Here is an 18,616-nt window from a genome sequence, read left to right as displayed (position 1 = left end):
GGGGGTTGGAAACAATTGCTCAAGCTTCCCTTTCTGAGAAAAGTGGGCGGTGACGGCCCGCGCATGCGCAGAAGGCAGCGCGACGGCCGCTGCTACTGCTGCACGCCTTCGGCCGTTGTCATAGTAACAACATATTCGATTATGTCGATTTAACCTAGTTAGGATAAGTTTGAGTTCTGTTGAAAAATGTAACATCGTGACGATTGTTACACCTGATAGACACTTATAAGTAACTTGGTTAACTTTTCACGCGGAAAAAGACAGTACCTACTTGTTATTACTGCTAACACATCTAAGAATAGGAATAACTTTATTTATCACGAAGGAAATTGTTGTGCCAGAGTTTCAACATAATAATAAATCATATTAGGAAATTGTATAAACAGTGTAAAAAAAAGGGGGGGGGAGAATAAGAAATACAAATAAAACTATAAAGTGTCTAAGTAACTAGTCAAGGCTACAAAGTGTCTTAAGTACAGATATTTTGAGTTTCCCTACGGCTGAAGGGAGTGGAATTAAAAAGTCTAACCAGTAACAACCATTTGATCTTCAAGAACTTTCATGCAGTAGACATTATGGTGTCTGTGTTCAGTTTGAAATAAGATGAATCAGGAAGTAGCATTCAATCAAATGGAGACCTGAAGAGTGATAACAGAATCATGAATTAAACTCGTTTACTGCCAGCGTATGAACTGAAACCACAGCAGACCGATTTACCAAGACAGTTTATTTAATCACAAGGTAGTGTCACAATAATCAGCTGAATAATCTAAATATCCTGCAAAGCTTGTGCATACATTGTAAAGACAGCTTCCCAATTCAGACACTGACATCTTACTCACCTTGACAACCCAAGTCAATAAGTCATTGCAAATGGCAAACGTTAAAGTGAAACTCAAGCGCATAATCTCAGTTTATATCAGAACTAAAACAGTGGCCGTACAAATCCATGTTACATATTAACAAGGTTCGTCATAATTTAAAAGTGTTTTCATTCCAGTGTCATAGCCTCACGTCTGACTGTGGCTCAGTGTCGAGTGACGGCCTGAACAGGAAATGACTGGTTCTCTGCACCGAGTTTCCTGCAGAAGTCTGGGGGAGATTTTAGATGTGAAAGTCATTGTACGTGTCGGGAGTTGCTGGTGAGAAATCCAAATTCAATTAAAAAAAAAAAGATAAAAAACTTGGGCATTTGAAAAAGTAAAATCAGATATTTACAGTGCAGAAAAAAACATATTGTACAGTACAACAGCGATGGGGTTATTAAAATCTCGATAGCACTTCTGTGATGAAGCAGCATTCTTCTATCTAGCCGACAACTTGCACAGACTGAGCTGGATGCTATTCTGAAGGAAATTAAGGTGACGCATAGCAGAAAGGAAAATGGACGTCTTTCTTCTGCAGAGGAATGAGTGTTCACCATTCAAAATAAGGCTGTTTTATTGCATTCAGGCAGAGGGGTAAATTTCAGGGGGATCTAAAAAAAACAAAACAACTGACTTTTCTATTGCTTAAAAGCTAAGTAGAGTTCTGTCATTTGGAGGTACAGAAATTCATAAAACACATACACGCACACACACACACACACACATACAGAAAAAACACGTTAAAAAGAAGTCGCCAGTCAATTGATACGCCGGCAATTTGTAAAACTTCCCTGCCGATCATTATCTCATGTCATTTTCCGGCTTGATGGATTTGAAACGACAGTCCACCTCGATTCAAAAGGAACACGGGAGCGAGTTAGATCGATAAAACAATCTCCTGGCGAAAAGAGGCAGAGCACACGCTGAGACGAACGCCGCCGTGCCCTCCGTTCAGACACGCCGCCTGCAGACTACACCACAAACGACGACTTCTGCTTGAACTCCCCCTGAGACGCAGAGACAAACATCTTGTTACGACAGCGTAGAGTCGTCCCAGTAAAAATCTGAGGTGAGTGAGTGAGCGAGTGAGTCTTGGAGAGGCGCGGGACGATACGTACGTCTTCCTCCTCGCCGCCGTACAGTGACTGGGGCTGGTACACCACGTTGGGTCTGGGTTTGCTGCAGAGTCAGAAAGCAGAGCACGTTACAAAGGTACTCGGAGGGAAATCTGTGTATCTTTGGGTATTTAGTAAGTACCATCTGGAGTACCAAGTAGGCTTTGGATTATCTGATAAACTCCAACAAGGAGCATTAATAAGAAAAGAGGATTTTTTTTTTTACCTTTCACTCTTCTCTGTGGAGGGAAGAAAGAAAACAGAGTCAGTAGCTGGAAAACAGTGAGCAGGTTATGGGAACTTGTTACAATAGGGGGAAACTAAAATCTCTTTTGACTTTTGTATTCATCTTCCTTAACAGCCCACGGTTTATTTCCCTCCTCTGTACTTTGTAATAGCGCGGTCATTAATCTGTCCACCGGGGTGGACCGGCTGGGGATGCATTCACGATTTCTAAATGATGAAAAGTGTAAATCTGCGAGCGGGCGGCGATGAAATACAGGCGTTCACTCACTGGGCAGGTATCCTTTCTTGTTGGCATACCAAAGTCCCACTCCCAGAAGGACCAGCAGCAGGAGAGCCACGATGACCCCGGCGACGATGCCTCCGGTGTTAATGTCACCTTGAGGGACACACGGATACACACTGAGGCCCGTCCACCGCATCGTCAAAGAGCAATCTTTTAAAACGTCTCAAAAAGTACAACTTTTGACTGATGGAACAATGTTATTTGAGCTCCATATCAGCCCCACGCCATCAGCTGACACACTTTAAAGAGTCTGCGAAAACTTAAGACACAATGCCGATTTGCAATATGTCATTACGGATTTTTAGGTTGAATATCAGATTGTAGATTCTAAATGACAGGCTCATTTTCAAATACAAGCGAGAGAGTAGCCTGAGAGAATCTGGAAGCTGTGTGACAATCAGGACCGTAGTGTTTCTCGTATCACCCGGCGCCACCTGATGACCTCATTCTGGAAAAACACTGAAGGGTGAAATGTGTTAAGGAAGCGGAGGCTCACTCACGGACTTCCATCCTTGCGACCCGACAGCGCTGAGGAGGACCGGCGACGTTGAAGGCCTCACAGTAGTAATGTGCCGTGTCGCTCTTCCCGGCATTCAGAAACTCCTGAGCGGCCAAACGAAAGCCCATGGGAAAAAAAGATGGATTCAAAGCATCATCACAGCTTCCGCAGTGCAGAATAAGAGTGTGTGTGCATGTGTGTGTATAGACGTCACTCACCAGGACGCCGCTTGTAGCATTGAGCTTATAGGTGGAATTTTGGAAGCCGGCGATCTTTTGCGGTTCAGGAGGCAGCAGAACGTTGTCCTTATACCAGCGGTATTGAGGAGCAGGGGAGCCGTCGCGGTCGGAGCACGACAGCCGGGCGTTGCGGCCCGTGGTCACCGAGGTGGGAATGTCACACACGGGGACAGATGGCGGCACTGCGGGACACAACCTTCATGTTGTTACACAAAGCCTGCTATGAACTTAAGACCAAAATCAGTTTCAGGGTTCGAAGCTCACTTTCCAGATTGCATTTCTATAAAGGTCTGATATCATTTATTAGATATTTCTTCCCTCAGCCCCAGGGAATCTTCAAATCTTTGTACTTAAGACCTTAAAACACTTGATAGCCTTAACCTTGACAATTTATATTTTATTGTATTTCTTATTCTCCCTCCTTCCTACTATTATCCATTACTGTTATATTTTTGCTTGAAACTTTGGCACAACAATCCTTCGGGATAAATAAAGTTGTTCTCATCTCTCATATTAAGTAATCATGCACACATTAATCATCTTTTATTTTAACCCGACATCATAATCGGGTTATTTTAGAGGGTCTTCAAATCAGGCGGGTTCATAGATATTTTTACACGAGCGACTGAGTTCATGTAACACTTGATTATGTTCCAAACCAGGAGGACGAGTGAACCGAAGAGGTGCGTGCACGTTGGTCCTCACCCAGAACAGTCAGCTTCACGTCCACCTCCCCAAAGGGCCGGTTGGCTGACGACACCTCGCAGGTGTAGATGCCGTTATCCGAGCGCGTCACTTTGGAGAACCTCAGGTTGTTGTTGTACATCACCACCCGGTTGGAGTAGGACACTGAGAGAGAGTCGCAGCGTCACGGTGAGAAACCGAGCACCTTCTCGTCGACCGCGAGGGTCTGGAGTTGATGTCAAAGCTCCCTCAGAGAAACCTTTGTCTCCCTCTGCTGATCATCAGCTGCACACACTTTGTTGGACAGTCAGTCCATACGTGAGCTCGCTCAGCACCTCCTCCTCATCCCGCATCACTATCCACCAGGGAAACATGTTCAAATAAAAATGTATTTTGCTAGTGGACAGAATATTGCAAGGTCCATCCACACGGCAGCATGCAGGCCGTCACCAAGCCAGCGGGAGCGTCTTCACGAGGACGCCGGCGTGCAAACTAAAGGAGCTGGGGGTTGAACCGCCAACCTTCCCGTGAGAGGGACGGCGGTTCTACAGACTGAGCTGCAGCCGGCACATGTGGAAATGCATATTTAAACACAAAGAGGATGTTTCTCAACTAAAATTGGCGTTTGCTTATGTTAATAAGAGAGGAAAGAAGAAAGGAAACTCCCACTCTGTTGTGACATACCAGACACAAACCAAACAGTAAAAAAAGGGTTTCATGGCGAGCTAGAGTTCGGAATAAATCTGCTGTGTTTCAGCAGATTTGGATCGGACCGCGGGGACTAGAATAAGGAAAAGATAGCGTGAATTTGATGAGGGTGAGATAGAGATCAGGACGCTAACATGCACGAGCAGTCACAACAACAATGTGAAAATACGTGAATCAGAAGCCGACCTGTGGGTTTCCCGTCGTAGAACACATATTTCTGTGAGCCCTTTAGGTCGCTGAATTTCCACTCAACTCTGACGTCGTTACCGTAGTCGGCCGAGTAGGAGCAGGTGAGGTCAACACCTGGAGAAGAAAACAAAACAGACAAACAGAAGGAGAATAAGAACAGAAACACAGCTCCGACTTGATCGTCACAAAGTGAACAGGCTTTAGCATAAATCCACCGGCTGCGCTGCAGACACGATTCCAAACTACAGTCATTTCAAAACACACCATTTCTATTGTACTTCGTTAGAAAGTACAATCAGCTTCGTCTTTCTTCGCAAGAAGGCCAACAAATGATGGAGATACAAGGACGGTTCATTTCTGCGTGGCTACAACCAATATGAGCCATTTCCCAACTTCAACCGTCCTATGAAGCGGCACATTGAGCTGGGTTCTGGTAAAAAGTCAGCGTTTCCTCGCCCCTGTCGCCGAACATTCACTTCTGGAGGACAGTTTATTGTCTGTGGATCATCTTAAAGAGAGTGCTCAAGACCTGCTCTACATGGAGTGTCATAAGACAACTGCCATATGCAGTATTTTCCGACTATTGAGCGCACCTGAATATTAGCCGCACTGCTAAAATAAATGTATGTGTACATATTTAGGCCACACTTGTCTATAAGCCGCAGGTGTCCACATTGTAACATGAGATATTTACACAGAAACATCCACAAATACATACTGGAAATGCTTTTTTCCAAACAGTGGCTGTAATGCAGCCGATGAAAAAGATGAATAATAAATAAGTCAAGGAAAAGTCCATCCATCCATTTTCTTTGTCCTCCTCCAGCTGATGTCTATCTTGGTCTTCCTCCCGCGCACTAAAACCATTAAAGTCGTCTTCTTGGCTGTCGGAATTGAACGGCCTCAGAATTTCACACTCATTTCATCTGTCCGACGTGACGAGGCTCAATATTTTGGCGGCGTGAAGCTCAACTGCCCCCCAAAAAAATCCATCGATTTGCTGCATCGTTCAAGCGCAGTGTTCAAAGCGTGTGGAAAAAAAAATAGCGGCTTATAGTCTGGAAATCATAATAAATACAACCTGACTGTAATTCTCTCACTCAAAGAGTCGACGTGGCATAGTATGAATGTTTTGACAATCATATCTCTGTCCCATGAAAAGCTACTTATGCCACAGACACGGCTCTTATCCAAAGACAAACTCAAATCAGACGAACAGATAACAGTTTGTGTGTTCACTCAAGAAGGGTATAAAAGGGGACATTAATTCCCTTTCCCAGTCTCATACAGAAAAAGACAGGAGGCGGAGCTGGAGGTCACAGAGATGAAGATGTTGAGGTTCTCTTTTGGAGTGACCAGGATGGAGAGGATCAGGAATGAGACCATCAGAGGGACGACACATGTTAGACGATCTGGAGAGAAGGTCAGAGAAGCCAGGCTAAGATGGTTGGGTCATGCACAGAGGAGGGATGGTGAGGATATTGCTAGAAGGATGCCGGGGTTGGAACTGCCAGGTAGGAGGTCAAGAGGAAAGAGTGAAAGAGGCAAAGATGTGAGGTGGTGTGAGAGAAGATGATAGATGGAGGAGATGATTCACTGTGGTGACCTCGAAGGAAAACAAGAGTCTAATAAATCCATGTTTGTGGTCTACAAAGAAATACTGCAGGCCCTGCAATCAGCCACCTTCTCAGTCTCTCTAAGTGCCTCCTCATCCTTCGACAAGCCACAAAAACCCAAAGAGAGAAGCGTCCGCTGACGCGCAGGACGGACACAGGAAACCAGGGAGGGGTTTACAACGCCAGATCAATGACCCCCGAATTCCTCGCCCGACTGAGGAAAAGCCGACGCTGGGAATCAGAATGTGTTTATTATGATAACGCACATTTAAGATAAACACTGCACGTTCACACCGTCAGATCGCTGATAAAAAGCTGATAAAAAACTGATAAAAAAAACATTCAAATTCTTGACTCCAGGACTCACCTTCATTCTCTTTCACCCGAATATCTTTATTGGCGGTGGAGACGGTGAAGCCACTCACACCTGGACACACAAACACACACCACAGTTACACAATGGGATGTACGACACACAGTCACAGCAGTATATTGTAGTTGTGTACTTGCCTACGCAGAATATAAAGGAAAATGAGGCATATAAAAAGTTAGCTATGTGATCTAAATTGTTAATGTAATATCAGATCTTTACAGGAAGTCACTTTCTTTAAACAATTTCCCCAGCAGGCAACGGTGAGCAGAAACTAAGACATGATGTAATAGGCTTGAAAACAAAACCAGAAAGTGAAGAAAAAGCCGCCGACCAGGATATCCAGAGGTTCAAAGTGAGTTTTAAGGCTTATATGTTTGAGCTGTGACTCAAAGCTCAGCCCAGGATGAGCGGCTCGTGTTGCAGTAATTAAGTTTGAATACAAGAAGCTCCTGGGATGCGGGGTGTGTGGAGCCACATCCATATCATGTTGATTACTTTAATATTGCAATATATTCCATTGGTGATATGTTTGAGATGACAGTGTCAGCCTGAGTGCTACCGCGCTCCGCTGCCCACGTGGATTTAAACCAGTGTGTGGGTGCAGCTGAACTACAGCAATTCTTTACACACACACACACACACCAAACAAGACATCCTAAATTAAAATATTGGTTCCTTGTTTGGGACGCACACTGACAGCCAGTACAAGATCCAAACCTGGGCTCACATAATGGATTGTTTTGATTCAAATCTCACAAATATTAAGTGATTATGTGATGTGTGGGTAAAGGTTACCGTTTACAACAGACTCCTTGGAGTTAATTAACTTTGTTGAAGCAAAAAATTTACTAATCAGTATAAAGACTAAGACTGAAAGCCTCAGCTCTCTGAGGGCCCAAATGTGTCACAGACGCCAAAGAATTCAACATGATGATGTCAAGGCTTAGTTTCGGTCACCGTCTGACTACACACAACTTCTTTGACTGACTCATAACGAGCTTTAAATGGAAGGAGGATTAGAGGTCAAGTCAACTGCATGACGATGTTCAGGTCACAGGATGAAGAATGCAGATCGGCAGCTTCTCGACCCGAACAGGTTTACTTCCATTTCAGGACAACCTGATTCGATCTGGCCTCTGAAGATGCCGTCGCAATACATCACTACCAATCAACATAGGATCACATCACCACAGATGTGTGTGTGTGTGTGTGTGTGTGTGTGTGTGTGTGTGTGTGTGTGTGTGTGTGTGTTCAAATTAGACCTCAAAGTGACTTAAGTGAAACTTGACACACTGACAAAAAAAGAAGCCTCTCCTCATTCCTGTCTGGGCCCACAAAACACTTCGGGTGAAACTGTCGCACATCCGCCCACAGCTCACACGTTCACACACACACGCACAATCTCACTTGGCCCGCTGTTGCAGCCCGGTTGTGCAAAAGTGTGCAAAATCTACATGAAATGCAGCAAAGTGCAAGGAAATGCGTTGAGGTTCCAGGTGTTAGTCTGATCCCGGGTCGCAAGGCCGGGCGACGAAGGGCCGAAGCCCGGTCGAAACAAGTTGCGATAGGGAGGGGAGGCTCCGCCTCATTCTTGCCGTAACAGGTGTAACTTTAAATAAGCTTCCGTTAAAGTTTTTAACTCTCCGTAATAAATAAGAGAATGTCAAACTTCTCTATATTCCACTATTTTTAACGGAGGTAGATGTTAAATAAACACCCGAAGCTAGCACCGACCCCTGTACCTGAGTTGGTACAGGCCGACGTCGAGCGCTTCCGTTCGGTCGAAACTACCTTCACCGGGGATTGAAGTGTCGAATTTCACATCGCGAAAGCTCTAGTATTTTATTTTGGGAGTATTAAAAGCCCTTAAATTTGATGTGAGTATTTGAAACGGCCGTTGCTTTCGTTGTCGGGTTGGACTCACCTGTCACTCCAAACAAAGCCACCGAAACCAGCAGGCTGGCCAACATCTCAAGGCCCCGGATGTTCAGCCCGAAATACAAACAGGTAAAAAAAAGAAGGAACAAAACACCGCAAATGAGATGTAAATGAAAATAAAAATCACAATATCCGTTAAGAACGAAAGCGCTTTTTAAAATCCTGCCAATATCGGGGCGGGTTTGGCTTCAGCTCGCCGAGGGGCCAGGCTACACCTGTGTGTCGTCACTTCCGGTAAGAGGACCTCCGCAGGTGCTCGAGGTGGAAAAACAGGTCGGACGGTGACGTCACCCGGAAACGGCGACGCTGGACTTCCGGTCTGCGCGCCTGTCGCTGCGGCCAACAACAGCTATTGCTCAATAAACAGATGTTTGACCGTCATTCGGGTGTTTCCCGGATTAAAATGTTACAATGTGTGTGTGTGTGTGTGTGTGTGTGTGTGTGTGTGTGTGTGTGTGAGAGAGAGAGAGGTTTTGTTATAAAAATATCAAAGCATAAAATGACCCAAAGTGGGCCAGTTGTATCATTATTAGTTTTAAATATCCAAAAACCTTGCAGTTTTAACAAATATAAAATAGCCCTTCCGTGTCTGTGACACAACAATAGCCTGGCTGTGTGTTTTGTGTGTGTAAATGAGCTGCAGGTCGTCATGGCAATGGTTCAGCGCGCTGGGTTTCGGTGGGTTGACCCTCAGTGATGTTCCTCCTGGGTAAACAAAAACACTGACACTCAGCGACTGAAAAACCGCAGTGTGTCGTCTGCTGTCTGTGTGAAGGAGCCGAGGAACTCGGGAGACCAAAACCCCCTTCTCCTTTGCTTTTAATTACCTTTCTTTGTTTAATTACTCGCCTTTAACATCGTTCCCTGTTTCCCTCTATGTCCCTGTTCAAGAATGATTTAGTTTTAACTTCAGTTCACCTCCTCTGCCCTTCTCCCGGTGTTCTTTAATCCTCTTATTTTTATTATTACGGGTAGTTTTCAGTCGCCAATCCGAGTATAGTAGCGCACTTCTCCCGTTGGCTGTGTTAAGGCAGATGGATAGAGCTTTTTATGTGTGTGATTGTGTTTGGATGCTAATTGTAATACACACAATGTTTCATTGATAATCATAGCCGCTACTATTGGATTTCGGTCGAGTCTTGATATTCGTAGATTGATGGATACGCTTTCAGACATCAGACACACATTGCGTGTGTTTTCTTGCCACTGAAAGTGGTTTGAAAGAACATGCGTTTTGTCTTAAAGCCAAACAATCTTTTGAAAAAGAGGAACAGAAAGCACATCAAGGATGTGCAGATAAATGACACAGACTTTTGCAAGACAGGTGTATGAAAACCAGTCAAACATCAACCTTTATTGATACGGTGCATCTCATGGGTGGCTAATTCATAATTATGGTAAATTGAGATTTCTTTTCCCGGGAAAAAGACTTTAAAAACAGACAGGATGATTTATCACTCCACCGGTACGCAACACAGTTCCACAACACATTTAGGCCAAACACTGGCCGGTCATGCGTCGGTGAAATGAGTTCCTCGTCGGGCTCTGGAGAAACACACACACACTTATTGCTCGGATTAATACCGGTATGAGCAAAGGTTTGGACTCTTGTTGTTATTTTTTTCCTCTCGGTAAATGCTGAACCAGCTGATAAGACAGGATACAGGAGTTCTTTGCATATACGTAAACTTTGGTATATCCTCATGGCTGTCACTCCAGCTGGCATTTTCTTATTTTCTACGCTGATACACTTCAGGATTATCCCCAGATTTCATGCATAACCTCCTCTAATTTCTGTGTGTCACGCAGCTTAGTTTATATTGTTCAGTGCCAAAACAGGACAATACACACTATATAGTAGAATTAAATGATTGTGCTTTGCCTACATATCTACTCAGCCGTTAGTAAAAATAGTACCACAGAAAATACCACACCATAAAGAGCATAGTTGATTTATATTTATAAATAGAGGCATCCACGTGGATCTGAATAAACTGCTCGTTTTCAGAGGTATACGAATATTTAGGTACAGCAGGTGTCTGATAAGAATACGCACCGTATTGCTCATGCACCGATCGGCTGCCAGCTAAGATATTGCTTCCCCGCCGTCCGAACTCGGCGGCGCCGGCTCGTAAAGATAAAACGCAAACAGGATGGGGCTCGTCACGGCGTGGCCGCAGCCGCGCCCAGGGGGCGAACGTCGGCCAAAGCGAACACGGCGTTCGCACCGTCCGATGCGGCACGCCAGCGTGCACGGCTCCCCGAAACCTCTGCTTTTAAACCATTCCAGACCGGCAAGTCCGCCGCACCAGCCGTCTGTCAAATTCACTCACATTGAGGCAAAAAAATTTGAATTTTCACGTTAGCATTGAGTTCATTTACGGCTGAATCCATTTTCAAATGTACGTATGGCTATCCTATACATCATTTTGAACATTAGATATCATCGCCTGACCATCTGAGTCATGCAGACCCCCCCCACGGTGCCCACTTCGGAGACCTTTGAATAAATAAGTAAAATCACCTCCGTGACGCATCTCCTAGAAAAGCCGTCACACCTCTCGCTCTCTCACTCGCTCACGATGGCCGGTTGAATACTTTCTTGGCTCGAGAACTTTGCAACAATTACGACTCGCGTGAAGTGCTTTTTTTAATAGATGTATATATATGTATATATTTAATAGTATTTCGTCAGCTCATCGGCCCTCTGGCTTCCCCTCGTGCACGTCTAAATGGTGTCATTACCGCGCAGATCTAGTGACTCTGTGGCGTCGCAGCAGACCTCTGCCGTGCATTGCGCCGGTCGTAACCAGCAGTACACAGTAGTATAATGTGTGTACAGTAGTAGTATGTGTTCTCGGTAGTGATTGCATGATGCAGCGGAAGCCCGCAAGCATGTGACTACTTGGCTACTAAATATACAGTATACTGTGTTGGCGTTTCAGTCAACCCGCAGCCTCCGCTGCGTCCGGCGGCAGGTTTCGCGGCGCCGTTTGCATCTGGTTTACAGCCAGTGGGCCGTCAGCAGCGAGGGAAGTGTCAGCAAGGTCACCAGCGGGCCGCTGCAGCTCGGAAAGGAGACGCTCCAAGCAGAGCAGGGGAGGAGGAGCACTGCGTGAAGGAAAAAAACATCAAGTAACGCAGCTTTTTTTTTTTGTTTTCTTTTTTTTTTTCATCGGGCAGCCTGCGGGGGAAAAAAGAACAAACAACGTACTTTTGTCGACCACCGAGGTTCTGGTGGCTGTGGTCGCGGAGTCCGGGAGTCTGATATTGCAGGTGAAGTTGGACTTGCCGCTGGGCAGGTTCTTGAAGAGCAGGCGGCAGATGTTGCCGGGGAACATGCGCGCTTTGGCCCGGTTCTTGAAGGGGGCGTGCTGCTCCTCCTCCGGGTCGGTGGTGTCCAGGAGTCTCTCGCCCTGCGTGAACTTGCAAAAGGGTTCCGGCGACTCGGCCGGCAGCACGTACCTGCAGTCCATCCTGAGGTGGGCCTCCCCCAGGGAGCAGTACTGGAGCTGAACCACCTTCTGAGCCGAAGCCAAGCCTGGGAGGATTCACAGGGGAAACCGAGTTACCGCCAGACGGCCGCCGCGGTTTCGCGCTTTGGCGCAAATGACCTTACCGAAGAGAAACGCAGCGACGAGCAGGAACATTCTCACAACTTTCCTGGGGGAAAAAAGGGAGGTGGGGTTAAAGAAGGCGAGGATGAGCCAATGAGCCATTTACATGCAGAGCTGAGCGAGAAAAGACAAAAACAAGAGGAATAGTGTCAGAAACAGCCTGGTAAAACACTCTGTCAACTATGATGGGATTGCAAACTTATGTTCGCCTTTCTTTGCTGAGCCTCACAGGAGGAGGAGCGGGGGTGCAAGTTGATTATTCGCCTTGTTTCTCTTCACTAATATCAGATAAAGCATTTTATCTGCAGCCGGTGTGACGGTGACTGGCGTTTGCTTTCATTGTCGTTTAAATGCCGACCCAACCGGACGACACGCCGAGTAAAAAAGAAAAAGAAGTGACGCAGAAACGCACGTCTTGTGAAAACACCGTCCCGTGTATGATTTTTTCCCGCATCCACCGACACCGAATGAAACGCTCTCACCTTGTCAGATGCGGTTGCAGCCTCCCTCGGTGTCTGCAGCGCGATGCCAGGGAGATACAGTAGAGGTCGACTTGTAGAAGAAATGAAGAGGGAGAGGGAGAAAGAGAGGGAGAGAGCGATGGAGGGAGGGAGGGGGTGGACGGCGGCGGAGGGAGGAGGGGGGAGAGGAAACGCCGCTCTTTGGGGACGGTCTTCGATATCGTGTCAGGATCTCCATTGATTCGGAGCGCGGGACGGAGGATCCGGTGTCCGTCCACAGAGCCGGACCGCTGAGAGACGGGGAAAACGAAACGTGTCCGGACTTCGGCCGAATCACAAACCAGACCTTTTCTGGACAGATTCTGATGAAGATGATGATGATGATGATGATGTCTCGAGTTAGGCTGCGAGCGCACGCCTCCAGTGGGTACAATGATATCCCAAATGTATCCCCAGCACATGATAAACAGCATGCTGGTGACGAGGCTAAATGTACGGGTACGCCGCTTTGGTACCCGGGTTTCTGTGCTAAGCTAAGCTAAGTAGCATACCAATGTCACTCCAAACAAGAGATCCACTCTCATGTATAATTGTGTCAACATGAAAAATCATTGACATTATGATGGTTTAAAGACACACACACACACGCACACACACACACACACACACACACACACTCCCATTATCAATTGATTTGATTGATATTGATCAATTAGGTTGAATTCATGTTTAGTGCAGACCTGTTCTTTTACTTTTACTGCATGTCAAAGACATGTACTGTACATCTATGGATGGAGGGATGGATCTGCTGTGTATTCATTTTTTTGTCTTGCCATCGTCTGTCTTTCTATTTATATTTATACACATATTTATTTCGTTTTTTTGACATTATAACTGTTACACTGCTGTGACAAAGGAATTTCCCCTATGGGGATCAATAAAGTTTATCTTATCATATATATAGATGGATGGATGGATGGATGGATGGATGGCTGGATAACCTCGCTGTAACCTCTGTACAGCGCAGCCTTTTCTCCCTGGTCTCCTGTCCTTCTCATGGTCTCCCTGGAGCTCCGAAAGATGCCGAGCACAGCAAACAGCGAAGGCGCTTCGCGTCTTAACTTCCCGCCGACCGGGAGCTCACCCGAGGACGTTCATTAGGAATTCTGCTGCTGACGGCGATCCCTGCATCGCCGCCGCTCGATGCTCCCGCCGACACACTGCGGAGGAAAGTCAGAGCGGTCGCCTCTGCCCGCCCTCGCTCCCAGAACTCTGCCGCTGTGTGACGCTAAGCTATCAGTGAATACACACAACGATGCCTCGTCTTTGTCAGGCGTGCTTTCGGTGTGAAGATTGACGGTTTGTTCGCTTCTGTAACGCAGAGGCGGCTCGTGACGGCGAGCCGAGAGGACGGGAAGCTGCGGGATCCAGAGGAGCTCTGGAGACATCAGCTGCAGGCCGCCGACAGCCGTCGGGAGGTGGAAAGCTCCGGCGGAGGAGATGAGCTTCACGTCCACGTCTGGCCACCTTTAGAAACCTTTTCACCACAGACGTCCGGTTCGTGTTGCGATCATCGTCCCGTCACCGTCCATCTTCTTATCTCGCACCCGGACCGTCACGGGGCCTCGTGCAGAGACACAAGGCCACGTTCAGTGTTTATACAAATGACAAAAACCACCTTGAGTGCATCTCCCCCGAACCGGCCGCATGCGTGCACGGCCCCGAGGCCGAAGGTCAAGGTTACCGCGACCTCTCGTCGTATCTCGACCGAGTGGAAAGAGGGAAAGGTTGTTGTGACCTTCGAAGCAACATCTTTATTTTTGTGCTAATCATAGCAAGACCCCATTCAGATGCAGAAATAAGTCTCGTTTCCCCTCTTTATGTCCTTGGATCCTGTGCAAGTTACTTTGTTATTGCTCGCCGCCGCCACAGCCAATCACCTGCCTCCACCCAGCCCTCGGCCAATCTCCATCCGGTCTGAAAACCATCACAACATCGAGGCAAATGGTTTCAGATGACTGAGTTGACTGGAGAAGGACGCGGCCCTGTCACAGCTAACAGGGACACGCATGCTAACGTTAGCAGTGTGAGCCCCTCCTGGACGCAGCACGGGTGAACGGCCCGGGGAACCAGGATCTGACCGGCGTCAGGTGACACCCCGTGTGTGTGTGTGTGCACTGGAAGTCTCCTTGTGTGTGTGTATTGTTGTTGTCTGTGTATGCATGTGTTTATATATGGGTATTTGTGCATGCATTCTTATATGTGTATGTGTGTGTGTGTGTGTGTGTGTCGGTGCATTGTGACGGTGCTTCCTGCGTGTGTCCTGCAGAGGGCGCTGCCGCCCCGCCGCCTCCAGACGCCCCACGTCAGTGGGTGTCCGTGGGTGTTCTCGGCGGCCGCGGATGGAGGCCAGCTGGCGGAAGGCGTGGAATAGACGCGACTAAAAACCCCCGAAAAGTTCAACTTTTTCAATTTTTTTAATGCAAGAACTCCATCATCCGGACTCGTCGACCAACTCGGGCATCGTCGTCATCGTCCGTGCGTGTTCTTGTGCGCGTCAGAGCGTCGTCGCCCCCCCCCCCTCTCTCTCTGCAGAGCGTCCTGCAGCACGGCGGCGCGGCGCGGTGCGGGACCCTGAGCGGCGGGACCAGGTAGGACCGTTTCGGGATCGCGTTGTTCTCCAGGAGGTCTGCAGCTGCACCCCGTCCTCCTCCTCCTCCTCCCCCGCCCCTCTCCACGCGGGGGTGGGGGGGTGACACGGACGTGCGTGTTAGTTTTTGGTGCAGTGAAAAGTCACTGCAGGGGCGTAGTCCCGTCCGGCGCTGCAGGGGAACCGGAGAAAAAAAACAACAAAAACGCATCGTCATCCAGTCCTCCGTGGGCTGCGTGTCCGAACCCGCTCGTGATGTCCCGTGTTGACCTCCTGCAGGCGCGGTGAAGCTTCCCCACCCGAGTCGCAGAGATGCCCGGCGGGCCGCCTCTGCTCCTCTCGGCCTGCCTCCTCCTGCTGCAGCGGCTGGCGGCGGCGCAGTACAGCCACAGTAAGTGCGCGTCCTCTCCAGAGGTCTTCTCCAGAGGTCTTCTCCAGGACAGCATCCAGACCCTTCACCGTGGGAGGTGGTCGGGGTGGATGTTCCTTCTGGACGGCGGTGCGACGAAGGGATCCACATGTTCCCGGAGGAGCCGCCGAGCTCCTCCGCCTTGTGGACGTGATGTTTGCGTCGTTACGGTGTCTTTGCACGGGCGGAGAAGATCTCCAACCACGTAGAAATCGATTCGGTATCCATGACGGCGTCTCAGATGTAGTTCCAGGTGTCTTCTCAGGCGGGGCCTTCGCCGCTTTCGAGGCTCTCCTTCGGGTAACGTCCGCCCTGCGTCCCTTCCAGTGAACACCTGGTACTCCTACCTGTTCACGCCGCGAGGCCCTCAGATGTTCCCGTGTGTGACCTACATGGAGCGCAACGTTCGCATCGACTGCGAGTTCCCGCCCACCTACCAGATCCCGGGTCCTTACTGCGAGTACCGGCAGGACAGCCGGCTGGTGGGGAGCACCTACCCCAACGCCGTCACCTACGTGTCCACCGAGGACCGGCGGCGGAGCAACGTGAGCCTGGTGGGGCCCTCGCTGTGCCGCCTCACCTGGGCGCCCATGACGGACGAGAAGCCCTACACCTACACCTGCAGGGTCTACCAGGGGACGGAGTGGAAGGAGAACAGCATGGCGGTCCATCACAGTGAGTGATCTCGACCCGACCTCCGCCGCCGAGGAGGTCCGCCTGACCCGGCGCTCCGCTCTCCTCCCGCAGGGATCCTGCCCGTCTGCTCCGCCATCAGCGTCATGGCTAAATCTGCACCGTGGCTGCCGGCGCTGCTGATGTCACTTCCTGCGGCCGTGGGTCTCCTGAGCCCGTGATGGTCCAGGAGCCGGAAGGACACTTTCCGCTCGCTCCGGCGGCGTGGAACTCGGTACCAGAGGGTCTGGATTCTTCACGTCTTTGCTTTTCGTCGGGGGGTTAAAACCCCTCCGGTGAAACCCAATGTGGAAAACATGGCGGCCGCGTTCCTTCCTGAGGAAGCCGAGGATCTTCTCCCATTTCACTCACACTTTATATGTTGGAAGTCACTTGCAAGAAATAAACACACAAATTCTCTGAGATGATAAACTGGGAGGCTCCGCCCCCTCACAGGTGATTCCCGCCTGTGCAAACATCCCCACGCTGTGATTGGTCCAGGGGGACCCTCCTCTCCTCCAATCACAGCGGGGATAGCCGCCCCCAGATAAGCGCTATAGATCATAAATTCAAATTGGAGAATTTAATACATGTAAAAAAATCTGTTCCTTTGTTTTATTTTTACATTTCTCTAGGATTTAATCCACTTAATAATCTGAGAGAATATCTAACACCTCATTTAGACGATGACATACTAACACTCGTGTTCAAACAATACTAAAAACTTTTCCTTCTCACAAACCAGATGAGCTGATCCGGGACGCTTCCCTCGACGGGAAAAATAATAATAACACTCAACTTAATGTCCGGCAGCCGGCGTCGCTCTGAGGAGCTCAATTCATACGTTCACCTTTTCGGCGAGGAGTCTCCCTTTGACCATCACGTTCTCCGAGATCTGCAGCGTCTGCTGAGTCACTGCCGTCCCGCTGGCGTCCAAACGCCGAAACCAGACCTCCGGCGGCAGCAGGAGCGCTGGGAGAGCGATAACGCTGTAAGCCCTTCTAAATTTGCCTTGAATGTGTTTTGATTGAAAACCATAAACAGGCTGAAAGCAAAAGACGGAAATGGGGATTTTATTGGCGAAGAAAAGCATCAAACTACCACCCCGGGGTGTTTTTAACAAACTTTCTTGCACCCCCCTCTCGGAGCACGTGCGCGGCAGGGGGCGCTCGCCTCCACGCTGCGTCACTCTCGTACGTCGCTGCCTAGTGGATTCTTATTATTTGCACTCTTAATCAAGACGTGGTTATATTTTGCAAACAGAATAGCCTTGTTTTTGTATGGTAGAACCCCCGAACCCCTCAAAGTGTATCGACTGCTCTAAACAAAGCTATAACAATAAAGCTATGAATACACACACACACACACTCATGTTTGGTGCTGCTTTCCTGCTCCTTCTGTCTCCCGAGTGTGTGTGTGAGTGTGTAAGTGTGTGCTAACTAAACATAAGGAACTTCAAGTCAGGATTTTATGTGAAGTATTTATTTTATAGGCAGCGTGTTGCGGCAGTGCTTAGCTCCGCCCCCTCGCATCCAGAAGGTCCCTGGTTTGCTTCCCCAGGACGCCTTCCTGCGTGGAGCCTCCATGTTCTCCTGTGTCTGCATGGGGTTCCTCGAGGTTCTCCGGCTTCTCCACGTGCAGGAGCTTCATTGGAGACAATGAATGAGTGTGTGGTTGTGCGTCTCCATGTGTGTCCCTGTGATGGACCGGCGCCTTCCAGAACCTCTGCGACCCAGAGGTGCAGACATTGAATAAATGAATGTTCTCCTAACACTATTCCCTTTGTCGTGGCAACTGGACTTGGATTTCTCCGGTTCTGAAGAAGCCTCGAGGATGAGGTGAACGTCTTCAGGTGAAGAAGATCGGCAGGACGAGACGCTTTCGCCTCCGCCCGTTGGTTCCTCGGCCAGGAGCGTGAACCCCAAGCCTGGGCAGGAAGCACCACCAGCTTCCAGGCGAACCCAGGAACATCACGTGACCTTCCTTGACAGGACGCCGTGGAAGCTGTGATGCGACTCGGGATGTCCGGCGGCTCACAGGAAGTCGGGGCG

At 48.6% G+C, this 18,616-nt stretch overlaps 3 protein-coding genes across 5 annotated transcripts; 1 reads left to right on the top strand and 2 right to left on the bottom strand.

The window, feature by feature from the left end:
- Positions 1 to 710: 710 nt before the first annotated feature.
- f11r.1 (F11 receptor, tandem duplicate 1) lies at positions 711 to 9,061 on the bottom strand. 2 transcript variants are annotated; one of them, XM_086176830.1, is made up of 10 exons: positions 8,743 to 9,061; positions 6,813 to 6,872; positions 4,827 to 4,943; positions 3,954 to 4,097; positions 3,228 to 3,430; positions 3,011 to 3,113; positions 2,496 to 2,603; positions 2,208 to 2,253; positions 1,985 to 2,045; positions 711 to 1,873 (listed from the first exon to the last, which is right to left on the bottom strand). In XM_086176830.1, the coding sequence occupies exons 1-10, from the start codon at positions 8,786 to 8,788 to the stop codon at positions 1,838 to 1,840; spliced, it is 924 nt and encodes a 307-aa protein (XP_086032956.1). In that variant the 5' UTR covers positions 8,789 to 9,061; the 3' UTR covers positions 711 to 1,837. The 2 variants fall into 2 exon arrangements, with proteins under 2 accessions (XP_086032956.1, XP_086032957.1); XM_086176831.1 differs by having other exon boundaries at positions 2,208 to 2,220.
- A 1,022-nt stretch (positions 9,062 to 10,083) lies between these two features.
- On the bottom strand, positions 10,084 to 12,920 carry thy1 (Thy-1 cell surface antigen). Its single transcript, XM_086176834.1, has 4 exons — positions 12,856 to 12,920; positions 12,376 to 12,419; positions 11,971 to 12,297; positions 10,084 to 11,867 (listed from the first exon to the last, which is right to left on the bottom strand). Exons 2-4 carry the CDS (start codon positions 12,404 to 12,406, stop codon positions 11,761 to 11,763), a joined length of 465 nt encoding a protein of 154 aa, XP_086032960.1. The 5' UTR covers positions 12,407 to 12,419; positions 12,856 to 12,920; the 3' UTR covers positions 10,084 to 11,760.
- A 1,706-nt stretch (positions 12,921 to 14,626) lies between these two features.
- Positions 14,627 to 17,930, top strand: LOC147216539 (uncharacterized). 2 transcript variants are annotated; one of them, XM_086176789.1, is made up of 5 exons: positions 14,770 to 14,984; positions 15,164 to 15,485; positions 15,764 to 15,875; positions 16,221 to 16,568; positions 16,641 to 17,930. In XM_086176789.1, exons 3-5 carry the CDS (start codon positions 15,797 to 15,799, stop codon positions 16,745 to 16,747), a joined length of 534 nt encoding a protein of 177 aa, XP_086032915.1. In that variant the 5' UTR covers positions 14,770 to 14,984; positions 15,164 to 15,485; positions 15,764 to 15,796; the 3' UTR covers positions 16,748 to 17,930. The 2 variants fall into 2 exon arrangements, with proteins under 2 accessions (XP_086032914.1, XP_086032915.1); XM_086176788.1 differs by having other exon boundaries at positions 14,627 to 15,485.
- The last annotated feature ends 686 nt before the right edge of the window (positions 17,931 to 18,616 follow it).

This window comes from Fistularia commersonii, chromosome 29, assembly GCF_037954325.1.
Source record: "Fistularia commersonii isolate RoL2024-O1a breed Wild chromosome 29, RoL_Fcom_v1.0, whole genome shotgun sequence".
In the NCBI taxonomy this organism is placed as follows: Eukaryota; Metazoa; Chordata; class Actinopteri; order Syngnathiformes; family Fistulariidae; genus Fistularia; species Fistularia commersonii.
Note: the sequence above shows the minus strand (reverse complement) of the source record. Positions and strands in the feature narration are given on the sequence as shown.

Excerpts from the sequence above, each read along its gene's own strand:
- thy1 (XM_086176834.1), bottom strand. The coding sequence starts at position 12,406 with ATGTTCCTGCTCGTCGCTGCGTTTCTCTTCG. Across the intron at positions 12,298-12,375 it reads CGTCGCTGCGTTTCTCTTCG|GCTTGGCTTCGGCTCAGAAG; the intron begins GTAAGGTCATTT and ends GAATCCTCCCAG. Across the intron at positions 11,868-11,970 it reads AACCTCGGTGGTCGACAAAA|TGCTCCTCCTCCCCTGCTCT; the intron begins GTACGTTGTTTG and ends TCCTTCACGCAG.
- f11r.1 (XM_086176830.1), bottom strand. The coding sequence starts at position 8,788 with ATGTTGGCCAGCCTGCTGGTTTCGGTGGCTTTGTTTGGAGTGACAG. Across the intron at positions 4,098-4,826 it reads CTACGACGGGAAACCCACAG|TGTCCTACTCCAACCGGGTG; the intron begins GTCGGCTTCTGA and ends ACTCTCTCTCAG. Across the intron at positions 3,114-3,227 it reads ATGCTACAAGCGGCGTCCTG|GAGTTTCTGAATGCCGGGAA; the intron begins GTGAGTGACGTC and ends TTGGCCGCTCAG.
- LOC147216539 (XM_086176788.1), top strand. The coding sequence starts at position 15,797 with ATGCCCGGCGGGCCGCCTCTGCTCCTCTCGGCCTGCCTCCTCCTGCTG. Across the intron at positions 15,876-16,220 it reads GGCGGCGCAGTACAGCCACA|TGAACACCTGGTACTCCTAC; the intron begins GTAAGTGCGCGT and ends CGTCCCTTCCAG. Across the intron at positions 16,569-16,640 it reads CAGCATGGCGGTCCATCACA|GGATCCTGCCCGTCTGCTCC; the intron begins GTGAGTGATCTC and ends CTCCTCCCGCAG.